This window comes from Condylura cristata, unplaced genomic scaffold (assembly GCF_000260355.1).
Source record: "Condylura cristata isolate star-nosed mole 26May11 unplaced genomic scaffold, ConCri1.0 scaffold00004, whole genome shotgun sequence".
Classification (NCBI taxonomy): Eukaryota; Metazoa; Chordata; class Mammalia; order Eulipotyphla; family Talpidae; genus Condylura; species Condylura cristata.
Genome location: NW_004567105.1, coordinates 5,072,256 through 5,092,030, shown reverse-complemented (window position 1 = coordinate 5,092,030; position 19,775 = coordinate 5,072,256). Strand labels below are relative to the sequence as shown.

The window sequence follows — 19,775 nt, the reverse complement described above, 5'->3', positions numbered from 1 at the left end:
CAGAGCCCACGGGCCCTGAGCAGCAGTGCCTCTCCAAGCCCGGCCTCAGCTGCAGGCTGGCAGCTGCCACCCCAGCAAGCAGCCCACCTCAGGCCCTGGCACCGGACCCTGGTCAGTGCCAGTTCCCATGTTTTCACAAAGTTGGGGGGATACTCTCCTAGCACTGTGAGGGGCCCAGGCTCCGCGAGGGGAAGGAACTTGCCCCTGGACACAGCATAGGCGCATGAAGTGAGGTCAGCTCGGTGTTCTTTGACCTTCCTGAGCCTTCTTGGAAAAGGGAACCGCTCAGATGGTCTCAGGTGCCCCTTACATGCCCCTTATCTGCTCAGGGGAGTTTGCGTTATTGCTTCATCGAGAAGATCTTAGTACAGTGAATGAGTTAACATCGATCAGGCTGTTGGTGGGGTGGGCCAGGAAAAACTTGCTTTTTCTTGTCAAATAGGAGTCTTTTGGGTTCCCCCAATGATACTAAATGAATCCAGTGTGGAATGGCGGTCAGAACGTCCTCCTGGGTGCCGGTGTGGCTTACACGGCAGCAGCCTCGGGGAACACCCCCACTTAGACGCACACCGCGTGGGGCCACGTCTGGGCCCCTCAGTGTCCTTAGAGAAGCCGCCTCTGCCCTGCCTGCAAAGTGGGACCGATCTTAACCCCCAAACCCACCACCCACCTCCACGCAGGACTGCTGTGGGCTCAGGGAAAGAATGCATGTGAAGGGGTCTGCCGATCCCAGTGCTCTTAGGGGGTCAGTAGCCCCCCTTCACCCTCACCCCCTGTCCTGAGAGAGAGAGAGACCCGAGAAACTGGGCTGGATAAACGGCCCTTCGGAAGCCTGGGTCCCCGCCATGTTCCCATGTGGTGAGGAAGGAGAGGGTCAGAGGTGGAGGCCACACACACCGGCGCCACCAGGGACAAACTCAGGTCCACCCCACTCCCAGGCTGCACCCCTTGTGAGGACAGCATCTGAGCCATGGGGGCGGGGGCCGAGCCCCACAGTCTCCTTGGGTGTCCGTCTGGGCTGAGCCTCAGAGTCCTTGTGGCTGAAAAGGCCCGAAGAGCTCGGGTGGGCATCTCCAAACACTCCCTCACCCCTCCGGTTGCTGCGGGGCCAGCGGGCAGCGGCTTGAGAAGCACCCCGCGATCCTGCCCCCGCACCAGCCTGAGCCCCCCGCAGAGGGCATGTCTTGTGACCAAGGCCAGGAGAGGGCTGGAGGGTTCTGTGCCAGGAGGCTCTAGCAGGTGCCAGAGCAACCGGAACCCTATCTCGGAAACCGCGGAGAGCCAGCTGGGCAGGACGCCGTGGGCCTGGCCTGGTAAAAGGCCCGGCAGAGAGGCCTGCTCGCCACTGAGTCCCGGTGGCCTTGACCCGTCCCTTTCTCTGTGTGCCTCGGTCTCCCTCTCTGCTCCCACGAGGTGGCCTTCAGCTCTAGGAGTGCTCCCCACAGCTTTCACAGCGTTCTCTCCCAAGGCCACAGTGCACAAGAGACATGTTTCAACAAGTCAGACTCTGCATTGGGGCCAGAGGGAGGGCAGAGTCAGGGCCCAGCATCCAGAGGGCTCGGCCAGCTGGCCCCGAGGCCCTGAGAGTTAAGGCTCCAGCCACACCCACCTGGCAGGCCAGCAGGGGTGATGGTGAAACCTCTGAGGTTTGGTTAGGAAGTTCTCGAATTCAGCATTTCCTCCTGAGGTGCCCCCGCTTCTAGCAGCAGAGAATCACTCCCGGCCACTCCTGTCCTTGGTCCATAGGAGGGGGCTGATGAGCCATCTCCCATGTGCTCAGGGGTATAGGAGGAGGGGCTGGCTCCTGGCTCCGGGGTGGTGGGGGGGGGGGCAGGACGATGGGCATCCTGGTTTAGCACTGGGCTTGAAGCTGGCGGTGCAACTTCCAGTCCCAATTTAGTGTCCTGGTGTCTGTCCCCTCCCCTCTGAAATGGGGTAGTAAGCTTGTTGGGGGAGACAGAGGAGGTGTGAGGGCTTAGCAAGAAATGCAGCTGCCCTCACAGGTCAGCAGCCAGGGAGAGCCCGAGGAAGGACACTGGTAATGTCTGTAGGGGGCTCTGGGGAACTAGGGATCCCTGAGAAGCCCAAGCACAAAGCACAACACACTGTACTCGGAGCACGCTGCAGAGGGGACCCGGTATGCTGTGCAGAGTACAGAGATGCGTGTGCGGCTTCTGGACACTCCCCTCGCGCAGGAGGGCAGCTAGTGCCTGGCGTCGCTATGGGTATGTCACCAACCTGCTGATGCCACCCCGCACAGACGCCAGGACCCTCGGAACGTGTAGCCCCGGGTCTTAGGGCGTCCGAGGTGGAAAGGGATTTCCATTGGGTTCCAGCCCTCGGGTTACCCGTGGAAAGCCAAGGCCCAGCGGGAGGCAGGGCCCCCAGGGCCGACCTGAAGAGGTTCCCATCCTTCCCTGGACTCTGCTCCCCAGGAACAGCCACCCAGGGGCACCTACCGACGGCGTCCGGCTCGGGCTCGGTGCCCAGGTACCGCCCTCGGGGCCGCGAATCCACCAGCTGGGACCTCTTAGATTGGAGGTTCTCCAGCACCTGCTCGTAGGTGCTCAGCAGGGCGCGGTCCAGGGAGGCTTTGAAGACGGCGGGCTCCGGCCGCGCGGGCTCGGCGGTCACCGGGTGGCCCTCCTTCAGCCAGTTCCGGAAGCCGCCGTTGAGCACCGACACGGTGTGGTGGCCGAACACGCGGAACATCCACCAGACCCGCGGGGCGTAGAAGCTGCCCAGATGGTCCCCGTCGTACACCACCACGTGCGTGCTGTTGCTGATGCCCAGGCGGCCCACGTAGTCGGCAAAGCCAGCCTCGCTGGGCAGCATCATCTCGAAGCGGGACGCGTTGTCCCGGCACTCCTCTATATCGAAGAAGGAGGCGCCGGGCACGTGGCGCTCCAGGTACTCTTTGCGCGCGTCCCGGGTGCCGGGTGAGTACCAGGACGCGTCCAGCACCCGCAGGCTGGGCCCCACCTTGCCATTCCGAACCGACTCCGCCAGCCACTTGGTGGACACCAGCGCCCGGAAGAGCGCCTGCTGAACCATGGCTGCAGCCCTGCGAGTCACCTGGCGCAGGTGGGAAGCGGGAGAGAAGGGCCTGAGGGCTGTGTGCAGCGGGTGGAGACCGGCGAGGAGCGGCGCGGCCAAGCACGCCCCCAGGGGCTCGTGTTTACAGCAACCCTGAGGGGCGGGCGGAGGGCGGAGTGGGGCGCAGCCTCCCAATGGAAAGCCTGCTCCGCCCCTCCCGGGGTCCCCAGCGGGAGTGGGCGGGGCCAGGGGCTCCGGGCTGGCGCGGAGGGTGTCAGCCCGCCGGCTTCAACGCGCGCGCCGGCATCCGGCCAGAATGGGCAGCAAATTCGCCCAGCGTTGGGGCGTCCAGGGAGCGGGAGCGAAGCATCCTGGGCTTAGCGTCGTCCTTTTTTAGGGAGCGTGGGGGCGTGGGAACAGGGTTCGCCTTCCCCGACACCCCTCGGAGACCCTCCTGCCCGCGCGCTGCCGCTCTCTGCAGCCGGCTCGCTCGCCTCGGGAGCCCCAAGTCCGGCCCCGGTTCGGCACCCACTGTCCGGCTGAGTCTGTGGTTCCGAGAATCCCGCTCCGCTCTCGGCACAGGCGCCCTCCCTGGGCCACAGGTAGCCGGATCGGATCGGAGGCCCAGTCCGGAGCAGCCGCGCCGCCACCTCCTCCTCTCCCCCCTCCTCCCGCTCCAACGCACTCGCTCGCCCCGGCCGCCGCCCAGGCGCTCGCCCTGCCCCCTGGAGAACTTGGCGGGGTTCAAACCCCGAGCCTGCAACGCCCCGGCCGGCCGACACCATCGTGCAGTCGCCGGAGGGGGGACCGCGCACCGCCCGCCGCGCTTCGCCGCCGCCCACCGCCCCGCCGCGTCCGCCCTGGCCGCACCTTGGTGCCGACAGCCCCTCAGACCCCCGGGCACCCGCCTGGGTGTGCCGGCGGGCGCGGGGTCTGGGGGCACGTGGCGCCGCGGCGTGGACGCACCCCCCCGTGCCCGGCCAGTGGAAGGCGCTGGCAGCCGCTACTCGGAGTGGCCCAGGCGGTGGGCCGTGCCGGACGGAGTCTCCTCCTGTCGCAGGCCGCAGGTTGGTGGCGGGAGGTGGGGACGGCTCCGGGTGCTGGCAGGGGGCGCCCAGTCGCGCGGGTATGGCCGAGCTAGGAAGCCGGAGCCCGAGATTAGGGTAATTGCTGCGAGTCGCGCTTGGCTTTAGCGGGAGGTGATCGTTGGGGTGCTCGCTGCACAGCTCCCCTCGGGCCTTAGCTAAGAGGGGGGCCTCTCTCTTTAGGCCCTGGGGTCCCCCTAAACATGGCTTTCCGCAGCAGCTTAGGGCAGCCCACAGTGCGGGATCTAAGTGAGTGGCCAGTGAGGAGCCAGGGCAGGGGGTCTCCTGGTGCCGCCAGAGAGGGCAGGGGGGGAAGAGGACCAATATGGCCCCACAAAGAGGCCAGGGCCAGAGACCACTGGGCCAGAGGCTCCAGGCCGGGGGCAGCAGGCAGAGCAGTTGCTGAAGGGAAACACAACTAACACTTGCCAAGGCCTCGCGGGGAGCGCCCTCAGTCTGGAGGGGCAGACCAGCAACAGGGCGCCGGGAGGGAGGCCCAGCCAGCGGCCGGCCAGGGCAGCAGAGGCCAGGCTGCGGCCAGTCCCCGGGGCAGAAGCCCCCAGTTTACCCTGTTCATCCCGAGGCCTCAAATTTTTTAAAAACTGGCTTTTGTTTGGAATTTATGAACTGTGAACAGTGGCCATTTTAACAACCACTTGGTGCCATTCTTGGAAATGTGACTGGACTTGCAAGGTGGCCGGACACCGTTGCCCCAGCCCAGCACCTGCCTTTGCTCTGACGAGTGTCTGGGCTGCTTTCCTCATTCTGCTTTTAAAAGTTCTTTCCATTCTGAAAGAATGCATATCTCACAGGAAGTTGCAAAGGTTTCCCTGATGACACCGCCGCTGAGCTTTGAGCTTTGTGCTTTGCCCAGCAGGCTGGGGGATGTCCTTGGAAGGCCCCCTCCGGCTGGCACCCTGCTCTGGGGCCCACCCGAGGTGGCAGGCTGGGGCTCACACCCCCCTCCTGAGGCGGTCTGGGGTTGTCTGCCCGGTCTGGGGTTGTCTGCCCGGCCTGGGGGCCTCCACAGCTTGGGTACCCTAAGCACACTGGGGTCTGGCTCCCACTCTTCAGAGACACTGACACCCCTACTCTCCAGACCCTCCCCTCCCGCTGTCCTTTGTGAGAAACACCATCAGCAGAGGTGGACAAGATGACCTCAGAAGTCCCAAATCCTGAAATGTTAGGACTCGAAAGTTGCTGTGAGGGTTCAAAGCACCTGTGAGAGTAGCGTGGAAGAAAGGATGGGATTTTTACCAAGCCATTTACACCGGTTGCCACAACTAGCGTGTTGTACATTTGGGTATTTAATCCCCAAGCACTGAGGGTCGGAAACCCCATTGTAAGAACCGGAGACAGCAGAGAGCCTAACGTGTGCCCCTCCTACAGTTGGCTAAACAGCAGACTGGGGTGTGGGGTGGCTCTACTCCCAAACCAGGGTTCTGTCCAGTCTGTACGGACCCTGGGGAAACTCAAGGAGCCCCAATAACAGAGAAGCAAGAGCAGCTGTGGTTCACAGAAGGTTCTTCAAGCAGGAGCCAGAAACATCCCCAACAGTATCTAGCTGTGGTGTAACCCACAGATTCTGGGTCACCCCATTGCCAACTCCCCCCCGGCAGCCTCCTTCTCGTGAAGGTCAAGCTGTGGTTTCCGGGGCTCCTGAAACGTTCAGGTCGATTTGAACTTCCCCCTTCCCGGGAAGCCTTCCCGCCTCCTGCTCCCAGCCGGCCGGGGCTGAGCGAGGCTCACTTGGCCTCCCTGAGCAGACTCGCCTCAGCGCTGCTGCCTCCGAGCAGGCACTTTGCCCTCAGGGCCTGGCAAAGTCAGCTTTCTCTGTCCAGCACAAAGTGGGTTTCTAAAAGCTAGCCTGAAAGGAGACTGGGAGGAGCTGGGCACGAGGTGTCACACTGTGACCCTATTAAGCCCTGGCCAACGTTGACCTGAGGCTGGAGAGTGGACGTGGCTGGAGAGCGTGGCCTTCGGACCTGAATTCTGCCTCACGTCCCGAGGCGCCCTGACCAGCTCCATGTCCTGCTCCGTGATCGAGGGCAAGGTGCTTGGTCTCTGCCAGTTGCCTCACTCAGAAAGCAGGGATCCTAATAGGCCTGCAAACTGAAGCTGGGGGCCTAGCTCCTGGCCCCCCACCAGGGCCCTCCTGAAAGCTTGTGCTCTCTGTCCACCCCTTCCCCGGGGTGGCACGAGGGCTCTGAGGGGAGGGAGAGGCTGTGCTTGCACACCGCCTGCTGAGCCAGTACACTCTCCGCTGCTGGCCTGCGGGGGAGCGGAGGGGAGCTAAGCCCCTCACCGAGAATGGGCCCGAGAGAAAACTCGGGCTCGAGGGGCAAGATCTGGGCCTGCTGGCCTCAGCGCCTGCAGAGGGCACGTCAGGGAGACGTCGGGAAGCTTGGGGCTACCACTTCTTAGCTGTTGGCCAGAGTCCAGTTCTAGTTGGTGCCCTTCTGTGTGCCACAGTGCCCCTCCACGACGCAGAGAGAATGCCAAAGCGCGTGGGGCTGTTCTCGCCGCCACCCTGCGCCCCCTCCCCACGCCCTGTGCTCTGAGATACTGTGGGCGTGAGATGGGACACAGCAGGGACCGGTCTCGCCCACTGCCCCTGTTAGGACACGCTCACTGTTGGGCGGATGGGTGTGTGGATCCACCGGGGATCTTGGTAGGTTGCAAAGGAAGCCAAGATGCCCCTTCCTGCCAGCAGGGCCCACGGGCCCTCTCCGGAGGTGACCTGGGACCTGCCTCCCAGGGAGCGGCTGGGGGAGGGGCGGCAGGCCCTGGCAGAGGTGATGAAATCTGCTCGGTTTTGGATTTCTGCACCCGTGGCCCTGGACTCTGCCCTTTCCGGGCCTAGCCACCCGGCCAGCGGCCTGCCACAGTCCAGGCCCAGCCTCGCTGTGCTTCCTGCCCGGGGAACTCTTCCTAGATGCAGATTCCCAACTGACAGTCTCCCTGCCCCCAGGCCCGCAGCCTCGGAAGCCATGGCCCGACGGCAGCTCTTCCGCGCGCTCGTGTCCGCACAGTGGGTGGCGGAGGCGCTGCAGGCCCCCGGTGCCAATGCCAAGCAGCCGCTGCGGCTGCTCGACGCCTCCTGGTACCTGCCGGCGCTGGGGCGCAGCGCGCGCCGCGAGTTCGAGGAGCGCCACATCCCGGGCGCCGCCTTCTTCGACATCGACCAGTGCAGCGACCTCACGTCGCCCTATGACCACATGATGCCGCCCGCCAAGCACTTCGCCGACTACGTGGGCAGCCTGGGCGTGGGCCCCGCCACGCACGTGGTGGTCTACGACGCCAGCGACCAGGGCCTGTACTCCGCGCCGCGCGTCTGGTGGATGTTCCGCGTGTTCGGCCATCGCGAGGTGTCGCTGCTCAACGGCGGCCTCCGCAACTGGCTGCGCCTGGGCCTCCCGCTGAGCGCCGGCAAGAGCTGCCCGGCGCCCGCCGAGTTCCACGCCAAGCCGGACCCCGCCTTTATCAAGACGTTCCAGGACGTCCAGGAGAACCTGCAGTCCAAGCACTTCCAGGTGGTGGATGCCCGCCCCCGCGGCCGTTTCCGGGGCGTGGACCCCGAGCCCAGAGAGGGTAACCGATGGGGGCGAAGGGGCTGGGAGGTTGCACGGCCCACGGTGGGCGCCCTGGATTCTGCCCCCCGCAGAGGGTGGGGGCTGCATTTGGCCTCTCAGCGCCTCTTCGCCCAGCCTGCTGTCTATTCCTAGAGAGGGCTGCCGACATTGCCCCGCCCGTGTTTGGGGGGCCGGGACCACCTCAAGCTCATGGGAACCCAGGGGCATGGTGGAAGTGGGAGGACCAAAGAGCCCTGCCCCACGGTGGGTGGTGGGTGGTGGAGGGGTCGCTGTGGGTGAAGGAAGGTGGGCAGGCGCAGTGTGGGGAGAAGCCCAACCGGCCTCATCGGTTGCCGGCTTCTGGCTGCTGAGTGAAGGGGGTTTTGCAGAGGATGGGTAGGGAGGGGACCCGAAGAAGAATGCTACACAGCCCCACCCCACAGCTAAGCAGAAAGAGAATAGAGGGTTGCTGGCCCCGGGGAGCCCAGAGTCCTGTGTGTGGAGGAGAGCGACCCCCCTGGAAAGGAACCCAGTGCGCTCCAAGTGTTGTACTGAGCCGCTCTCTTCCAGCAAGTCGCCAGAGCGGCAAGGACTGGCTCCGAGGGGGGGTTTGTACAGTCAGAAAGGGGATGGACAGGGTTCTCTGCAAAAGAAAGTTGAGTTTGATCAGCTTAGAATTCTACTTTGGGGAGAGGCAGTTGGGTTAGCTGCTAAGTCTTGGAGGAGCTCGGCGCGAGCGACTGTTTGGGGCCTGTTCAACGCTGTTTTCCAAACACCTGCCACGCGGGCGCATCCGTGGCCGTGTGGGTGTGAGCCTGTGGGTGCTGTCTTTGTACGAAGGAAGGAGTGGCCGTAGCGGGCTTCCGAGCAGCCCCACCAGAAGTGAACTCCAGAGCAGGTACATTAATCACAGCGAGCAACCCGCCATTTCTCTCGCTTACTTCGGAGAGGGTGCCAGGAACTTGCCACTTTCTCCAGGAAGTCCTCCCTGAATGGCATCCCCCTTGACCTGAACCCTGCTCTGTGCTTCCAGAGCAGCTTGGGTTCCTCCTGTCCCAGCACTGTTCGGGGGGACCTACGGGCAAGGTGCATTCTTGCCCCGGTGCATTCCAAAGATGAACCCAGCAGCTGGCAAGGACTTGATGTCCCAGAGAGGGCTGGACCCTGCCCATGGGAGATGCAGGCGAAGCGGTGCGGACATTAGCACGAGCCCCGGGAAGCCGCTGATTGCCGGCCAGTTTTGAACCCGCAAAAGTGAAGGTTCTTAGGGTTCATCTTAATAAGGACACCCCTTTGAACCTGCTGGGCTCTTCGGGATACAGAGCCGCACAGGGCAGCGAGTGGGCGGGCGCCAGACCTGGCCTCAGAGCCCTGCCTCAGGTTGCAGCCGCCGACACGGGCCGCCCAACCCCTGAACCGCACCGCGGCGTCCGGTGTGGAGGGGAGCAGAGTCGCGGGGCGTCACGGGCGGAGTGAGGCCCAGTGTCACCTGCAAACAAGCGTGTTAAGCACTCAGCCCTGTGTTTGCAACGCGGGATGCGCTCGAGCGGCGGCGTGGGGCGCGGTCAGTCACGCTCCTCTGGAGGTGGCCTTTTGCTTGGCGCTCGGTCATGCTCACTCATCCCCGACACGGGAGGTCTGACACCGGCCTGGCGGACTGGCTGCCCGGGGCGTTGGGTTGTTGGGCCGGGGTGGGGGGCGGGCCAGTTCGGGGGGGCGGTTCCCGTTCCGTTGGTTGCCCCCCCGGCCGTTGCCTTGGGTTGGCCTTGGTGTGCGGCCCAGGAGAAGGGCATACGCTGCTCTGTGGCGCCCCGGCCTGGGAGCTGGCTCTTCCTGCCCTGGTCTCCGAGGGAGTCCACTTTCTGCGTCTGCACGGGTCGGAGGAGAGGTCTTGGCATGGGTCAGCAGCTCCCTGGAGGAGGGGAAGCTGAGGCAGGAGTCCCCCTAGAGCCCAGCTCTGGCGTCTGCACGGCCAGGATTTGCATCATTGACTGTGGGTGTTCATCTTGTTGTAAATCTGTTGGCAGCATGCAAATGGGAATATTAGTAAGGTTGGGGAGCCCTGACACTTGGGGCGGTGGGGTGAGGGGCCGGTGTCCTCGCTGCAGAACTGCCTGGCCTGGCCCGCATTCTTCCTACAGCCATCCAGATAGCTCGGGAAAACCAGTCTGCTTTCAACCCTCGGCGTCCTGAAAATCTTAATCCAGACAGGCTGGGGCGCACCCTCCGTTTTCCCGTAGGCCTTACACTCCCCCCCTCTGGCCTTTTGCCATCGTGACCACTAAGCCCTCTGGACGCCATGTGACCCCCTGTTCCCTCCACTCCCCCTGCCTACGACGCGCTCAGACCCAGAGGCCCTCAGTTGGCTACCAGGGGCCTGGCGGAGTGGGACTCCCATGGGGCCTGAGCCTTGAGTCCAGATTCCAGCCAGCACGACTCTGGCCTCCCTGTCTGTGCCGTGGAAGTGGGGCCCAGGCCAGTGTGAGGATGCCAGGCGGTGATGCCCAGAGCGGGCCAGGCACCCCGGTCGCAGGGGAGGCAGGCCCTTCCTGCGGCCCTTGTATCCATCCGTTCCTTCATCGGTTCTTTCCACAGGCATCGAGCCAGGTCACATGCCCGGCGCCATCAACATCCCCTTCACGGACTTCATGACCCAGGAGGGCCTGGAGAAGACCCCCGAGGAGCTCCACCGTCTGTTCCAGGACAAGAAGGTGGACCTGACACGGCCCCTGGTGGCTACGTGCGGCTCCGGGGTCACCGCCTGCCACGTGGCTCTGGGGGCCTACCTCTGCGGCAAGCCGGACGTGGCCATCTACGACGGCTCCTGGGCAGAGTGGTTCATGCGGGCGAGTCCGGAGAACGTCATCTCAGAGGGCCGCGGCAAGACCGAGTGAGGCAGCAGGACATGCCCCTACGAGCCGGGCCCGCCCGGGTGCTGACTTGCCTCGCGACGCAGCTGGGGTATGAGGTGACTTCCCAGAGGCCGGGAGTTTTGTGGACGCGTAGGCTCCAGGGAGGCTGTGCAGATGGCCGGCCGGGAGCCGGGGAGCTGCCCACGTGGTGCTGAGTTAGGGCCTTCCCTCCCGCCTGCTTTGGTGTTGAGGAAATAAACAGCCAAGTGCTAAATCCTTCTAAGCACGGAGCTGCCTCCATTTCTCCGGTGGTGCCAGGATGCCCGGCCAAGGGGGCTTCTAGAGCCTGAGGGGAGAGTGAGGGAGTAGGGACACGGGGCCGGTGGGGGGGGGGGTGCTTCTTACCCCTGCCCTCTGAGCAGTGCAGGGCCAGAGTCCTTCCAGTCCTATGACACCCCCCCCCCAACAAATCCATCCTCTACCCCGTGGTTCTGGGGTCTCCTGGCTCCCTGGAGCCCCGCACAGAGCCCCCACATAAGCGGTCCATTTCATTCCACGTGACAGATGGGCCCACAGCTTAATAAAAGGCTGAACTGTGCTGAGGAGAGTGCCCCGCCCTGCCAGAATATTCTAGAGGAGGGTCGAACTTAGTTTTGACTGCGGAATCTTCCCTTGGACCTGACCCTCCCTCACCAGGACCTCCTGCCCACGACTGCCCAAGGAGGAGCTCCACTCTCCTCCCTCTGCGTGGGTCCTGTGTGAGGAGGGGGACACAGGTGTCTCGAAGGCCCCAAGTCCACAGGGATGGGGTACCCACAGGATGGAATCCTGGTTTATCCAACTAAGAGCGCCAAAGCCCCAGCCTCTTCAAGTCTCCTTTGTTCACCAATAAAATAGGGGTCTTATGCCCTTGAGAAGCGGGATTCAGGTGAGGAGCTAGCTAAAAGCCCATCGCACAGTTCCGTCTTCTAGATCAGCGTCTCTCAACTTGTCCTGGGTTGTCCAGGTCCTGGCCAGGGTCTCCAAGCACATTGTGGGGATGTAGCTGCATTTCTGGGCACCCACCACTAGGTGTCAGCAGCACCCCCAGTTAGGACAAGCAAAACAAAGCCACCTTCAGACTGGCCCCAGGTCAGCCCCACTTGAGAACGGGGCTGAGGAGGGACGCAGAGCTGTGTGGGACACCGTCCAGGGGCAGTGGGCACCAGTGGGAACACAGTAGCGAGGGGTCCCAATGTGGAGGGGGCCCCTGGCTCCCCACCAGGAGCCCTTTCCCCAGCCTGAATTTAGCTGTTTGAGGGTTTCCTTTCCAGCTGCTCTCAGACTGTCTCATCTTCTCTTTGTGGTCGTTCCTGGCTCCCTGCAGCAAAGGGCTTGTCAGCGGATGAGACATTCGACCCCACACCAGGCTGCCTGACCTCAGATGCCCAGGCTCTGTCTTCATCTTTAAATTGAGAGCAGTAGCACCTTCCTTGAGCACTTTGGGGTTAAGGAAGGCAGGAGTTGGTGTCAAGTATTAATGTTCTTTTAAGTGTTATTATCACTTAATCGGTGTGTTGGGTGCCTCCCATGTTTCCGCCATAGGAGAGAGAAAACAACCCATAAGAGATGTGTGCTGTGTGTCCACCCTGGAAAAGCTTCCCAGCTGAGAAGGAAAGCCAGCCCTGCATCTCACTTCCAGGAGAGAGCCCTGTGAAGCGACCTGTCATACAGCTGGCTCGTTTATTTCTCCAGTGGGAAAACAGGCCCAGAGAGGTTGAGTGATGTGTCCGAGGGCACACAGCTAGCTGAGAGGAGCCTAAAGGAGCTGGCGTTCTCCAGGGTATCTGCAGTGTTTTCCAGATTTCAGAATCAAGGGGGGATGGGGCGGCGGGGGGTGGGGGGGGTTGGAGTCTCATGTGACAAGCCCTTGGGCCGTGACCCAAGTGTCTCCATAAGGAGACCCCTTGGTTGTGAGATGTAAGCACCCCCACTGCACTCCACCCCAGGGTGACCTGAACTGGGTCTCTTTCCTCCTGGGAAATGCCCCTGAGGCTGACCGCAAGAGGGACCTGCCCACGGGGAACAAAGGCGATGGAGCTGTGCCTTCTGGGCGTCTTGGAGCTGGGGGTTCACTTCCCGGGAGTTGGCTGGGGATCACCCAGGCACCCCGGCCCCTCCCTCCCTCCCTGGGAACAGGAACTCCCAGAATAATTAACCACTCACTGCAGGGTCCCCACCTCTGCCAGCCCTGAGCTGCTGCCCCACCGCCCTCCCGTCCCTCCCACCCCAGGGGATCCAGGCAGGAAATGGCAACCATGGCAAAAAATGATGAAATTTTCTTCCCCTCAGCAAAGACTTGCTGTGCAGCCCCTGTGTCAGGGACAGCTGAATGTTCCCGGCCTCACGTCACCAGCTGCCCTGGAATGTGTCTGCTCCCTGGATCGCTGCCTCGAGGGCCAGGTCCGAAGCCCTCACCCCACACAGAGGACTGAGTCACCAGTCCCTGTGCTGATCCAGCCCTGGCGCAGTGGAATCCACTGGGCACGGAGGCCCCGGAAGTTCTGTCTTCAGACTCTTCTGGGTGGGGGCCTCAGTCTTCTCGTCTGAAAAACAGGAGCAAACTGCCCCGTAGCTGCACGGGGACGTGAGGGCAAACGAGGTGAAGCTCAGGTGTCACGCCTCCCGGAATGAGCCGGCGGCGCAGGCAGATGCGGTTTACTGTCCTCCACAGTCATTGGGAGAGAGGAAATTTTCAGGTTGGCTGGAGCTTTGCAATTTTAAGCGCCCACACTTTTAGCACATTAATAAATACCACAGACAGAAGTTCTCCAAAGTGGAGGTAGTTAAAGACAAAAACCTAATAATTTGTACAAGAATTGAGCAAGCAGTACACACACACACGGTTTTTTAAATGGCCTTCAGGCATGGGGGAAGATGTTCGGCGTCACAGTCAGGGAAGAGGAGATTCAAACTTCCGTGAGAAGAGCCAGTAAGTAAAATCAGAAAAGATCTAGCAATTCTGACGACGGACTCTGCTTAGGAGAGAGAGAGGAACACACATGGGAAGGGAGATGGTTAAAGGCAATCTGTGGGGTTGGGTTATGATGGGAGATTGTCACATGAACTCGGGGTTCCTAAGAGGGACTGTGAGAGAGAGAGAGAGCCGCACGCCCATGCTCCGGCCCTGTTCTTCGGAAAGGCCTGGAAGCAAAGAGCCTCCTCGTGCTGCCATCTTGGCTCTGAGCACCAGTGTCCATCAGGGGAACTGGCCGCCGGGGCAGAGCAAGTGGCAAGGGAGCCCCGGCCATCTGCTGAGCCCGAAAGTGCCGCGCCCACTCCGGAGAAGGGCAGACATGGCAGAAAGCCGGAGGGAGGGTGTTTTTAATGGAGACAGGCTGCAGTTTTCCCAGTGAAAGAGCTGGGACTGGCAGGCCGCTGACCACACACCGACAGCCGGTTACGGCGGGGGAAGGAGGAGGCTTCTCCGAACCTCTGAGAGCCGCCGTGTGGGGCCTGCCGCTGAAACGGATTTAATGCACACATTGGCCAGAAAAAGAGGACTCAACCGCGTATGTGCCGGCACATGGGATTCACAGAGACGGTGTCAGGGAACCCAGGGTTTCTACCCAGGTAACGGAGAAAGGAGAGCAAAGGGCACTTCGAGAAATACAAATGATTTCTTAATTAGGGGAAGGAGGGCGAGGGCACTTGTAGGAAAACCAGTTACTTTTAGGAAAAATAAATGGAACTTTAGGAGCATAGATGGGAGACGGGAGAGTGAGATTAATTGATTCGGCCATCTCGCCAGCGATGAAAGCCAGTCTTCTAGTCTCCATGCTGAGAGTAGTTCTTCCCCGATTGCTCCTGACCTGGGCACTGATGGCAGTTATGCTCTTCTGAGTTTCTCTGGAGACTCTGCTTTCTGGCTGATAAGGGGCTTCCCGAACAAACAAAGCCTTTTCCCAGATGTCTTCAGAGCAAAACAGTTTGTTTTGCCACAGTGGTGTATCCTGGCCCACATCAATGGTAGAGGTGTATTTTCCCACAATTAAAAGAATAACTTTTATTAATAACCCGTTTTTAAAAAGAATACAGGCGCCAGTGTGGAGGGGTTCCCATAAATCCAACCTTTAGACAATACGAGCATCAAATTCCATAATAGTAAACACATTAGAACCTACTGAATAAAATAAACCAACATTTCACTCTGATATGAATGAGTGAGAAGGAAAATAGCTCCCTGAAAATAGAAAGCCACCTAATAAATCCAGAAGTTATGATGGAATTGTAAAAAGCACAGTCTGGCTATCATTGCAATTATTATTTTTAGCAAAACTCATTAGTGAATATTAAAAATGGATGATGAGATAAGTTTGTGAGAAGGAAAACAGGATATTAACATGGCTTCAGTGTCTCCCACAAGATGCTGGTTAATTCAAAGAAGGGAAAGGTCAGCAGCTGGCAGACTCTGCCTTCCCGGGGAGGGCCCAGGTAACCACAGCAGTAACGGGGCATGGGGACAGGGCACCCTGAAAATGCACTTTAAGTGTCGCATCACTTTTCAGTACTTAGTTGTGGGATGGGTCACACAGGCAACCCCCAGATGTCCAGAGCTGCCTTTTGCCAATAGGGACTGAGGGACTGAGGTCCCTCACGCCCTGCGGGCCTGGGGAGAAGGGGCTCCTGCTACCTAAAGAACACGGGTTAGACTCAACCTCCAGAAAGAGCCCTTTTGTAGGAGAACCCTCTCAAGGCGGGACAGGTACCTGGAGGCAAGGTTCTGTCTGAAGAGGTGGTCTCCTCCCCCAGACCCCTTCTCTCCCCTTGACACCTGGGTCCCTATCCCATTCCTTAGGGGGATATTACCACCCAGCCCCTTTGGCTCACTTACTTTAGAATTGACAGCCATGTAAATTCTCCACATGGAAGTCATTGCCTTGGGTCTTTTTCCTCCTACTAATCTGTTTGATGTTGATTTGCTCAGACATGTCCAAAAAGAACCCAGAGGGCTGGGGTGAATGTTTCCCTGCACCCAACAAATTCCTGATAAAAATGCAAAAACAGTGAAGCGGATCCTGGGGATCCGCCCACCCCTACCCCATCCCCACGCAGGCCTGGAGTTGGAGCCAGAGTGGGAGAAACTTGGAGGGCACGCGATTCCTCTGAAAATGGGGGTTACAGTCGCATCGCCCCACTGGGTTAGGATTCCCAGGGGAGCTGAGCTTCTGGAAAGAGCCAAACTGACCGCGCAGGGCGCGGGCTGGGGCCGGGGTGCTGCGCCTGAGGCTCCCCCAGGCTCGGCCAAGACTGACGTGCCCCCCAATGGTGAGATTGTCGGGCCACCCTGCGTGGGGGCGGGGAGTGGGGTGAGGATCTGAGGGGCCGCGCGCCCCACAGGGCTGTTGAAGAGAGCAGTGCCCGGCCGGCAGGCGGAGGCAGTCCCGCAGGCGCGCCGGCAGGGAAGCGGCTCCAGAACCGCAGCTGCCCTTTAGCGCAAAGTAGAGAAAGACGCCTCCTCGCGCAGACACTTGGCTGCCCAGTCACGACGCGAACACGCCCCTAGAGCTGCAGGGAGGAGGGACCTTCCCGGAGCTCCTCGCGGAGGGGTCCAGCCCCAGGCACTTCCGCGAGGTGGAGGTGTGTTGACAGTTGGAGGAAGATTCGGCCAAAGCATCCTGGCTTACCTGTTGTAAATATTCAGCTCTGTGCTCCAGCACGCGGCCGACGTAAGGAGCAGGCGTCACATTGTGACTTGGTGTGGGGGGCTGAAGAGCTTAGCCTCGATAGCCGCGGGTCTCGGGGCCCTGCTCGGCGCCTCTGGGCGCCTCTGCGGCTGTTTCTGGATGGTCAGGGCACGCTGCCTGGGTGCGCCTGTTTCTCTCCTCAGGTGACCTGGAACGGTGCAGCAAAGAGCCCGCGAGGTCGAAGGAGGAACTGACAGGCAAGACAGTGATGTGATGCTATCAGATTTGATGCATCGAACAGCAACACGCCAAAAAAGAGAGCCAAGGTTAATGAGAATGTTCTGGCATTCTGAACTGGGGGAAGAGGAGGACTGAGTCCCGGAGAAACCCCGCGGGCTGAATGATGTCTTAGTCATGGAACTGACAGCAGAAAGGAAACACGCCAGGCAGATGTGGGGGCTGCCCAGGGGGTTCAAAGCAGGACACCGCGCTCGGGGTCGGCCGGGAACTTGGGGTGTGTTTTATGTTCCTGCAGCTCCTTCTGGTCGCAGAGCGGTTCCTGAGGCCTTTAGGTCTCCAGGTTCGCTGGGAAGTGGCAGCTCTGGTCTGGGGCTGGGGACTTGGGGTGACCTGCCGCCGCCTCGCCCTCCAATTGCTAGCCAAGGGGGCAGCCTTTGGCTCAGGCACTGATCTCGGGTCCAAGTACAACAGACAGAGTGGCCCGATGGGTTTCCTAAAAGTCAGAGTTCACTGAGGTCTTCCCAGGCAGTGTGCTGAGAGCTTGGGATCCTCACCACTGCATGGATTAAGTACTAGAATTAGAGGGAGGAAATTGAGTTTCAGTGAGGTTAAGTGAATGGCCCGGGGTCACCCGGCTAGCAAGTCAGCACGCCTAGGCTGGCACCTTTGGGAGGCTGTACCCCTTCGCCACCTCTCCTCTCTCAGGTTCAAGCCCAACTCAGAGCACGTTCGGAAGAACCCGAGACTGCGCTTCCCCGAAGGGGACAGCAGGGGGCAGTGTAACCAGCAAGCACCTGGCCCTCCAGGGTAACCATCACCCGGGAGGAATGTTTGTTTCCTCTACATGGAGAGGACAGGAGAAAAACTCTGAAGACAGCCAGTCTGTCTAGGGTTCCCTGTTTTTCCAAAGCCTCTTGAGCCCACCACCCCAGATCCAGAGCCCCCCTGGGACAGAGACCAGCCTGCTTCTCAATGTCTGGCATATAGGGGCGCTCACCAGTGAGGGCACTGGATGAAGGGGTAGGGGCCGGGAGTCTCCCAGAGGTGGGGGCCTCTCCGACAAGGCCCGGGGAGACCAGCCAGAGGCACAGCTCTGTTGAAGGGCCTGGGCCCCACCCACCTGGCTAACGGTGTCCCTCAGCTGGGAATTCTAGGAGCTCCCGAGGAGAGGCTGGCCCAGGGCTAGGCAGGGGCCTCTGAGGTAGGAAGGAGGCAAGGCTGGCTCAGCCCAAGCCGGTCTCCACTCAAAGAGCTCCCGGCCTCGGCTGACGCCTCTGGGGCCCAGCCCCAAAGGCAGCGCCTGTGGGACACTGGCGTCCAGCCGTGGGCTCAGCCCGGCCTGCTGGGGCAGCTGCCCCCGACCGCCTTTGCTTGCCTGTAGCTAAGCCTGCCTGCGGCCCTCCAGGGACTACGGGCTTACGGGGCAGGAGGGCCGAGTGCTTCGCCGATGAACAGGCTGGGAGGTGGGCTCTGGCCTGCTGGCCATTTCCAACATGACCTTGGGAAGGTCCAGGCCATCTTCTGTCAGATGAGGACAGAACAGGATTGATGGGGTGGGGGTGTGCTATACCAAGCCAACGAGAGCGCCCGGGCACATCCAGTCCACAGTAAGGGGCAGCGGTGACGGCTGTGTCCGAGGCCTGAGAGCGGGCGCCACCTCCACACAGCAGCCAAGGAGACGCAGCTCCTGCCCAGCCCGCCCATGCGGGCACACGGGCACACACGGCCTTACGCTCAGGAAGCGCTCCAGCAACCAAGGTAATGGAGCCCTTCCCTAATAAAAAGCTGGTAGTTCCCGTCCTGCTGTATGGGCCACACTCCAAAGCGGGAGAGTACTCTTCTGGGGGTGGGGGGTGGAGGGCTGGCCCCAGAAATCTGCCCTGCGCCACCTCTGCCCCGCAGTCTGGCTGAGCGGCCCCGTGCAGTGACTCTGCCTCCAGCCGTGGTCCAGCCGCACACGCAGGTTGGGTCAGACAGGCCCTGGGTCCCGCCAGGAGGCTCAGCGTGGGTCTTCTCACCTGTTTCCTCCACGTGAATCTGCTTCATTCAACAGGCCCACGACTGGTCACTGGAACATGGCCCCTGTGCTTCCCCTCCACACCCTGCACTGTCCTCTTCTCCTACCTGAGTCACCTCCCAGAGGGCCTTCCTGGGTGCCTTTCTCGTGTCCTCCTGGGAGGTCTCCTCCCCTCTAGACTCAAGACCGCGTGCCCTGTTCTCTGCAGCCCAAGCTACACCAGCAAGGATTGCGCCAGGAGGGACAACTGTCACTTGTCCCCCAGATGGCAACACAAGATGCCTCCAAACCAACCTCTTCTTCGCCCTGCTCGCTCCCCAAGTCTGCCCCTCCCCTAGACTGCCTCTCTTGCTTCCCCAACCACTGCTCTTGACTTGCTTCAAGCCAGAAACTTGGCTGCCAGCCTGCCTGCTTTCCCGCTCCTCCCTCCTCCCCCTTCCCTCCTCCTCACAGACCTAGGCCCTCTCTTCTGCCTCCTAAGCCTCTGTGGGCTGCCCACTCCTGGCTTGGCTGTTGACATACCCCACTCCTGACCCAGATGGCCTTCGACTGTCTCAGTGCTGACACCACCTCCCACAGCCCTAGAACCACCCCAGCTACAAGTCTGATCCTATCCCCACCCCCAACCCCATCGACAACTCTTACATGGGGAAATATTTCCTGCTTTCATTTGCTTCAGTAAACAAGTTGGGGCTCAATGCGTGCCAGGAGTGACAGCCTCGCAAAGGGCAGGAAAGGAGCCCTGGAGTGGAAGCCAGCGTGCCTGGAGGGAGGCCATGCACACTGTAGCACCTTATACAATGGGTGGTGACACCCACTCACAGCGCTGCTGAGGGCCGTGGACTACCACAGAGGCACAAGACATCTGGAAGTCAGAAGGTGTTCACTCAGCTGGATACCCTGTCTCATCTTCAAAGAACTGCTATGGAGAAAGAACCCCGCCTGCCCCCACCCTTGAAGGACAGAATAAAGAATATGGGGAAACACTGCCAGATGCTCTGTAATTCCGGAAGGAAGCAGGTCCTCCCATTTCAGCTGTTTGACAACTCATATTGGGAAAACAATAATGAAGAACAACCGGGATGATGCGTGATTTGGGGTATCATAGTTTCCCTTGACCGCAAACTTGACCTTCGTGAAAAGCACAGTGATTCAGTCAAGGAGCTTCTTCCAGATCCCAATTTCCTAGGAAGCACCAAGTAGGCCGGGGCTCGAGATGGTGGGATGGTTGGCCCCTGGCCCCTTGCCCTCACCCACGCCGGCTGCTTGCCCAGGGCCCTGGCCACGCCAACCCAGCCCGAGCCCCA

General features: G+C 61.0%; 2 protein-coding genes across 3 annotated transcripts in view; one reads left to right on the top strand and one right to left on the bottom strand.

The window, feature by feature from the left end:
• TST (thiosulfate sulfurtransferase (rhodanese)) overlaps positions 1 to 3,747 on the bottom strand; it is a 6,478-nt gene extending 2,731 nt beyond the window's left edge. The window contains exon 1 of the mRNA XM_012734930.1: positions 2,460 to 3,747. Coding sequence (XP_012590384.1) covers positions 2,460 to 3,054 — 595 coding nt within the window. The 5' untranslated portion in view covers positions 3,055 to 3,747. The remainder of the gene's footprint in view (positions 1 to 2,459) is intronic.
• Positions 3,748 to 4,048: 301 nt separating this feature from the next.
• On the top strand, positions 4,049 to 10,819 carry MPST (mercaptopyruvate sulfurtransferase). 2 transcript variants are annotated; one of them, XM_012720672.1, is made up of 3 exons: positions 4,049 to 4,103; positions 7,093 to 7,712; positions 10,289 to 10,819. In XM_012720672.1, the coding sequence occupies exons 2-3, from the start codon at positions 7,112 to 7,114 to the stop codon at positions 10,585 to 10,587; spliced, it is 900 nt and encodes a 299-aa protein (XP_012576126.1). In that variant the 5' UTR covers positions 4,049 to 4,103; positions 7,093 to 7,111; the 3' UTR covers positions 10,588 to 10,819. The 2 variants fall into 2 exon arrangements, with proteins under 2 accessions (XP_012576126.1, XP_004675745.2); XM_004675688.2 differs by lacking the exon at positions 4,049 to 4,103 and adding an exon at positions 4,123 to 4,199.
• Positions 10,820 to 19,775: the final 8,956 nt, after the last annotated feature.

What these genes read in the sequence shown, in the direction of transcription:
- MPST (XM_004675688.2), top strand. Translation starts at nt 4,165, where the DNA reads ATGGCCGAGCTAGGAAGCCGGAGCCCGAGATTAGG. An exon ending in AGCCGGAGCCCGAGATTAGG is followed by an intron (nt 4,200 to 7,092) that starts GTAATTGCTGCG and finishes CCCTGCCCCCAG; the next exon opens with GCCCGCAGCCTCGGAAGCCA. An exon ending in GGACCCCGAGCCCAGAGAGG is followed by an intron (nt 7,713 to 10,288) that starts GTAACCGATGGG and finishes TTCTTTCCACAG; the next exon opens with GCATCGAGCCAGGTCACATG.